The sequence below is a fragment of the Cyprinus carpio genome, chromosome B7 (genome assembly GCF_018340385.1).
Source record: "Cyprinus carpio isolate SPL01 chromosome B7, ASM1834038v1, whole genome shotgun sequence".
Taxonomy (NCBI): Eukaryota; Metazoa; Chordata; class Actinopteri; order Cypriniformes; family Cyprinidae; genus Cyprinus; species Cyprinus carpio.
Window position 1 is genome coordinate 29,484,392 of NC_056603.1, and position 7,750 is coordinate 29,492,141.

A 7,750-nucleotide genomic window follows, 5' to 3' on the forward strand; every position below is an offset into this window, starting at 1 on the left:
CTAGCATTTTTCCAACATTTACAGTTCAGTTGCAGTAAGTAGTTGTTATCTTAACAAAGTTCAAGTAAACAAAATTCAGTATAATTGTTAGTATATCTGTTATGCAGTCTGATAGTCTGTTCTGAAGTCAGAAAATGTTAATATAATATCACAGCTTATCATATCTCCAACACATTATACTGAATGTCAGCACAATTTTTCTGGTTTCATTGTTCTTATGTATTTCATAAGACAGGCCATAGGCACTGGTTTTAAGATTTGCTCCACTTAAGTCTTTTCCACCAAGCGTATCTTTTCACGATTAGTACATTAGTACTGTCTGTGCTGAACATCAATTTAATTGAATTTGAGCTGCAATATTAATCAATGTAACTAGTTTTTCCTTCCTCAAGGTTATTAAATTCATTTATGTCATTTTATTTATTCAGTTTTTAGTAACATTTTTATTTGTTCTTTTTTAATTGGACTGCCCATGGTTAGAGGAGAGGCTGTATCATGATTTTTGTGTGGTTATGGAACATTAAATGAGTCACAGCCTGTATATTCATAAGTATGAATTTTTTTTTTTTTTTTTTTTTATTTTGTATGTAAACTAAAACATATAAAAACAAACAAAATTACACATACAAAAACGTAATATAAAATAATAACAAAAGTTGTCATGAGTATGAATTTAATGATCTGTGCCAAAGCCTTCAAGCCTTCAGTTTCCAATTATTTTATTGTAATTTCAACTTTTAAACTACAAGGCAAAACAGGGTTACCATAAGCATAAAACAATACTCAATATCAACCCTTATATCAACAATTTTAAATCACTGTACACATAAAAAGATCCCTGCTCATTTTGCTGCCAGAAGAAATGCATTTAATGTGTGTTCAAATATCTGTCAAACCCAAGTTCACAAAGTACAAGATGAGCATTTCAAAGGATATTGCATTTATTTGATCAAAAATACAATAAAACAATAATATTGTGAAATAGTATTATAATTTTAAATAGCTGTTTTCTATTTTTATATATAAATTGCAATAAATTCTTGCAAAGCTGAATTTTCACAGTTAATATTCAGTCCTCAGTGTCACAAGATCCTTTAGAAATCATTCCAGTATGCTGATTTGCTGCATAGGAAACATTTATGTGGAAACCATGATACATCTTTTTCAGGATTCTTTGATGAATAGAAAGTTCAGAACAGCCTTTATTTGAAATCGACTTTTTTGTAACAATGATAAAGTCCTTACTGCATTTACATGAATGAATATGTCCTTGCTAAATAAAAATAGCAACTTCTTTAAAAAATCTATTAGTCTGTATAATAAAACTCCCAAACATTGCTGGACCCCATTGACTTTCATTGTCTGGTTATCTCAAGGCTCAGTGGGCAAAAGATTTACCTCATTAGCCAAAATGAATGAACTAATTACAATAAATAAAACCTTTTTGAAATGTTATATGTGATAACTTTATACATATCAGATAAGGTTAAAGTGTCCTTAATGGCCTTCATTAAAATTAAATGGAAAACTATCATACATATAGACAACTTATGTGTTTTGGCTTTTAGTCCATACAGGTGGAATGACTGGGGCCACACTGTTCTTTGCCCCATCATCTCCAATCCTGTGCACATACTCTCCGTCCCATTCTAGCTTTTCTCTAGAAGTCTGCTGAACTGTCATTCTCTTTAAAGTGAGAGAGGAGGTGGAAGTTCTGATGGAAGTCATCAAAGAGTTATTAGTGTTCTCCAGCTCAAAGGCTACAATGTTACGTTCACGCTGTCTGTGCCTCATGCATAATGGAATGGTGAACAGACCATAGATGATGGGGTCCAAACAAGCATTTAATAGGCCGAATGTAAAAAGGATGTGTGAGAGGGACTGGGACACTGTTTCCTCCAGGCCAGCGGGACAGAACCAGTACCACAGGCCAAGCATGTAGTAGGGTGTCCAACACACCATGAATGACAGCACAATGACCACAGTCATCTTCAGCGTGCGCATGCGTGCCCTAGGGATGTTGTTTTTCGACCTACGCAGCTGCACTTTGTTGGACAGCACTAGATGTGACAAAGATCACAACAGAAGCAAGACATTAGCGTGACAGATGACACGTAATAAAGTCAGGGCAAAGACACCTCAGGGTCATGTTACTTGCAAACTGATCAAGAAGTTACCATTACATATGTTTTTGTCAAAAAAGGACTTACAGCTGTCTTCTGTCATTTTCTTGGAGATCTCAAACAATATCCTGCTGTAGCAGGAGATCATGATGAAGAGTGGTAAGAGGAAGAGGAAGGTGAAGGTAAGCATGTTGTAAAGTGTCTCTTGCCAGCGTAAGTTAAAGCTGCCATAGGTTGTACACTGAATAAACCGCTCGGGGCAATCGATCACTACAACGTGGAAAACAAACACCTGGACAAAGAGCATATTACAGGCATAGATATTCCAGATAGACTGATGTAAGCCATCTGATTCACTTAAACAAACTGAAATGATTACTAAATGATTATTAAAAATTATAAGCTAACACAAATGACAAAAACACAACAAAATTAATAAACTTAAAAGTTAGAAAAACAAAGAAAATATAAATATAAAAACCAATTCAAACTATCAATAAAAACTATGAGCTTACTTCTTCCTTTCTGTTTTGAAATATTATTTGAATAGTAATAATATAATTAGAAACATCAGAAAAGGGAAAACATACAATGAGATACTTCTCAAAACAGACAGTTTTCACTATAACATCTTACACCATATATTGTGACAACAGTTAAAGGGGTCATATGATGTGATTTAATTTTTTCTTTCTCTTTGGAGTGTTACAAGCTCTTGGTGCATGAAGAAGATCTGTAAAGTTGCAAAGACTAAAGTCTCAAATCCAAAGAGATATTCTTTATAAAAGTTAAGAGTCAACTGCTCCTACGTAAAACGGCTCGTTCTAACATGCCCCCACATCTCTACATCACTGTGTGGGAAGATTTGCATAACACCACCCAAATGTTCACGCAAAGAAAGAAGGCATAACTTTTATTCTCGCTGTTGCCGCACCACCGCCGCCATGTTGTGGAGACGCTGGGTGTTTGGTTGTAAAAGTGAAACTACTTTGTTGGGCCTTCCAAAAGAGGACACAACTAGAAATCAGTGGTTAAGTTGTATTTACAACATTGATCCAGAACTGTCCAACCCAAATATTCAGATGTGAGCAATGCATTTTATGGAGGACTGTTTACTGATCCTGGGAGTAGACTACAATGCCGGCTGTTCTGACTCACAGTCTTTAAGTATGTTTACATATGTAAAGGATTTGTCATTGACCATACAAATGTGTTTTTTGAGCAGTGTAGAATAGGCTTGTTGTTTGTCGTTTCTCCGATCACAAATGCAGACATGGTTTTATGTTTACGCGGCACGATGCAAGGCAACAGGGAAAAAGACAGTGGTTCTCAATTCCAGTCCTTGCGCCCCCCCTGCTCTGCACATTTTGTGTTTCTCTTATCGCTTCAGACATCACAGGATATCCCGCCATGATTCCAGTTTGACGCGAACGTATATGTTCCATTCAAAGTGCACTGAAGTGTGCGAGATGTGAATTTAAATTGTATTTATTTACAGAGGTATATGATGTCACACTTGTCCATGTGTGAAGATGTTGTGCAGCGCAAATCCGTAAATGAATGTTCTGAAGTGAGGTAAACTTCAACAGATTTCCCCTGCTCAGGGAGTAGGGAGCAATGAACACTGTGTAGGGACCATGTCAATGGGAACACAATTCATGCACGGAGCTCACTTCTAATGAGCTGGTTATCTGGATCAGGTGTGTTAACAAAGAAAGACGTGCAAAATATGTAGAACTGGGGGGGCGCGAGGACTGGAATTGAGAACCACTGGTTTTGTCATTATAATCAGTATTTATGTCCCCACTGGATGCAACAAATGCCTCGTTCATAATGGGTTTTAATGTTTTTGTCTCGGCGGTCCATGACACAAGGCATCACAGTATGGTGAGGGGCGTAACATTTCTGTCACATACGTGAGGTATTCGGCCAATCACAACGCACTGAATAGCTGGCCAATCAGAGCACACATCGCTTTTCAGCACGATGAGCTTTGTAAAAATCGATGCGTTTTAGAAAGGCAGGGCATAGAGGAGAAACAATAATGTACAGTATGTGGAAAATAATGCGTATTTTTTAAAACTTAAAACGCATAAACCAATTTCATTACACCAGGGTAAGCATCATCATTCATTACAGCAGGGTAAGTCATCATAACTTTAGAAAGAAAAAGACAGATGTATGGAGGAGATGCCCTCCTTAAGATCAATGTGCATTTACTTTTAAAATGTAACATATTTAGAAAAAAATAGCATGTGCAAAATGCCATTAAGTGTAATGTAAAATACTAAATCAACTAGGCTATTGTATTTATTTTAACAATTATTCAATAATTAATATATGAAAAATCACAATAGCCACAATATGCCACCCAGGTCTTTTTTAAAGGGGGGAGGGGTCATCTTACACTACCTCTCTTGTCTCTTACCTGTGGTATGGATAACACAACACTCATGGTCCATGCTACACTCAGCAAAACTTTATTTCTCTTCCTCGCTTTGTTGATGGACAGAGGGTTGAGAATAGCAGCCTGTCGGTCCAGACTTATCACCACGGTCACGAAAGAGCACGAGTACATGGCCACGAGTTTGAGGAACATCAGCGTCCTGCACGCGAGGTCCCCCGCGATCCACTGCACCGTTATATTCCACCCCGCGTCCAGCGGCATGACGACGAACGTTACCAGCAAATCCGCCACTGCCAGGTTGGTGATGAGGAGCCGGACGTGGGACCGTTTTCTGTGGTTGTGGCTGGCTGAGTACAGCACGGCGAGATTGCAGCACGCCGACAGCGCGCACAGGAGGAGCGTGAGCGTCACTCGGACCTGAGCTGCGGCGGTGAAGCGCGGAAGATGAGGAGGAGGAGGACGAGGAAGATCATCCGCGCTGCTCGAGTTAAAGTCATACTTACAGGTGGAGTTCTTCTGAGAAACATCCTCGATGTTATAAGCTGTTGAGTTCATGCTTTCGTGCTTCGTTTTCGTGCTTTAAGGCCAGGTCAGTTAAATCAATGTGAAGAGTTGATAAACATGTGGACGATGAAAATTAATCCCAATAGGGGATTCAAAATCTTTACTTATTTTAAGTGACAGCTAATGAAACTATTTATTTTCTCTACTTTTTTTTGATTATGCTACAGGTAACGTAAAAAGTATCCTTAAACGTAAAAAGACACCTTAAATTTCTCTTGTTTTATGGTCATGGCTCGTTGGTGACCCCAGAGATGTGTGGTCATCTGGATGAGCTGGACATCAGTCTTAAACGAACCGCAGCATCACCGGAGGCGGGGTTCATTGGGATTATAGCCAAATGTGATCAAAGGACCTCTCCTTTCGTGGCTAGTGGAGGCTTATGGTTAGTTTACTAATGCATTTTAAAAGAAGAGATTGAGGTAAGATAAAAGCATTTCATTGAAAAAAAGTCTATAAACTGTGCAAGAAAAGGTTTGGTAGTTTTGGTAGTTTGATGCTTCTCTGAAAAATGTGTCCTTTCAGTCACTTGCATCGTAAAGTCAGCATGTGTCAAATGTACTCACTTATACAGGCTAGTTAAAAAAATATGAGTAGTGAGGACATTTTTACTGGTCCTGACTCCTGGCTAGTTAAAAATGCTTATGATTAGGCTAAAACTTTTTTTATTTAAATGATTTGCAGGTGTTTTTGTGAAGGATAGGTTTGGTTAGGAGACAGAAAATATTATTAACCTGATATAAAATCAATGGAAGTCTATACAATGTCCTTACTACTGAAACAAGTGTGTGTGTGACTCATGGGGACTTGTGTTACAGGGGGCCCTAAATTGAGGTCCCCATGTGTACAAAAGCTTATAAATCATACAGAATGAGTTTTTTTTTTTTCTTTTTTTTTTTTGAGAAAGTAAAAATGCAGAAAGTTGTGATGGCTATAGGTTTAGGTGTAGGGTTGGTGTAGGGCGATAGAAAATATGGTTTGTACAGTATAAAAACTGCTACGCCTATGGAGTGTCCCTACAAGGATAGCTGTCCAGACTTTGTGTGTGTGCGCACGCGCGCGCGTGTGATTTTGTTTTTGGTTTATGATGTGCTTAGTAAGTATCATGCTCAGAGGCAATATAGACACATGTGATGTGAAAGAGTTTTGTCAGGAAGGTCAGTGTGTCCCACAGCAGGACAAACGCTGAGCTCAGACAAGCTACTGATTCCACTCTAAAAGCCTTGTAGCCTTTAAACGGTTTCAGTTTCAGGGACGAGAACATTAAGCATCTTTATGAAATCCAAGTCCTTTATTTTTATCCAAATGTTCCAGCACTGGTTTTATCATGTCTCCTTTGGTCATCTTTATTTATTAATTGTAAACATAAAATTAATTTAAACTGAAAGAGATGTGACAATACATCACTCATAAGCATAAATATTAACAGGCCTAAATTTTAACATAATTCCATATCTATGTATGTGTAATGCACCTAATTCTGTTTAGACAAATGTTCCATAGTAGGGTTTATAGAATGTTTTGGTTCCTATGGACTGTATACTGTTACTGGGACTGTTTGTAAACAGGATGTCACTGTTTTCAATAAACGTGGAGATTTTTCTGTGACTCTTTCTGCAGGTTATATCATTGCCAGTATCTGCCAACAAGTGACCGTCTTTATGACTGAGTCATTGAATGATTTATTTACCAGATTCATCTTAAAGGGATAGTCAACCCAAAAATGAAAATTCTGTTATTCTGTTGATAGCCAAATTGTTTCGGTTCCCATTGATTTACACTGTATTTTGTACATTCAGTGGATGTCAAAGGGAACTGAAGCTGTTTAGTTATCATTACTCTTCAAAATACAGGTGCATTTCAATGAATTAGAATGGCGTGGAAAAGTTCATTTATTTCAGTACTTCAACTCAAATTGTGAAACTCTTTTAATTGTGATGATTTTGGCTCACATTTAACAAAAACCCACCAATTCACAATCTCAACAAATTATAATACTTCATAAGACCAATAAAAAAATCATTTTTAGTGAATTATTGGCCTTCTGGAAAGTATGTTCATTTACTGTACATGTACTCAATACTTGGTAGGGGCTCCTTTTGCTTTAATTACTGCCTCAATTCGGCGTGGCATGGAGGTGATCAGTTTGTGGCACTGCTGAGGTGGTCTGGAAGCCCAGGTTTCTTTGACAGTGGCCTTCAGCTCATCTGCATTTTATGGTCTCTTGTTTCTCATTTTCCTCTTGACAATACTCCACATATTCTCTATGGGATTCAGGTCTGGTGAGTTTGCTGGCCAGTCAAGCACACCAACACCCTGGTCATTTAACCAACTTTTGGTGCTTTTGGCAGTGTGGGCAGGTGCCAAATCCTGCTGGAAAATGAAATCCGCATCTTCAAAAAGCTGGTCAGCAGAAGGAAGCATGAAGTGCTCCACAAATCTTGGTAAAAGGGTGCAGTGACTTTGGTTTTCAAAAAACACAATGGACCAACACCAGCAGATGACATTGCACCCCAAATCATCACAGACTGTTGAAATTTAACACTGGACTTCAAGCAACTTTGGCTATGAGCTTCTCCACCCTTCCTCCAGACTCTAGGACCTTGGTTTCCAAATGGAATACAAAACTTGTTCTCATCTGAAAAGACGACTTTGGACC

At 38.0% G+C, this 7,750-nt stretch overlaps 1 protein-coding gene across 1 annotated transcript; it reads right to left on the bottom strand.

The window, feature by feature from the left end:
- Positions 1 to 1,112: 1,112 nt before the first annotated feature.
- LOC109058382 (putative gonadotropin-releasing hormone II receptor) lies at positions 1,113 to 6,964 on the bottom strand. The gene is made up of 3 exons (XM_019075579.2): positions 4,552 to 6,964; positions 2,211 to 2,415; positions 1,113 to 2,060 (listed from the first exon to the last, which is right to left on the bottom strand). The coding sequence occupies exons 1-3, from the start codon at positions 5,083 to 5,085 to the stop codon at positions 1,549 to 1,551; spliced, it is 1,251 nt and encodes a 416-aa protein (XP_018931124.1). The 5' UTR covers positions 5,086 to 6,964; the 3' UTR covers positions 1,113 to 1,548.
- Positions 6,965 to 7,750: the final 786 nt, after the last annotated feature.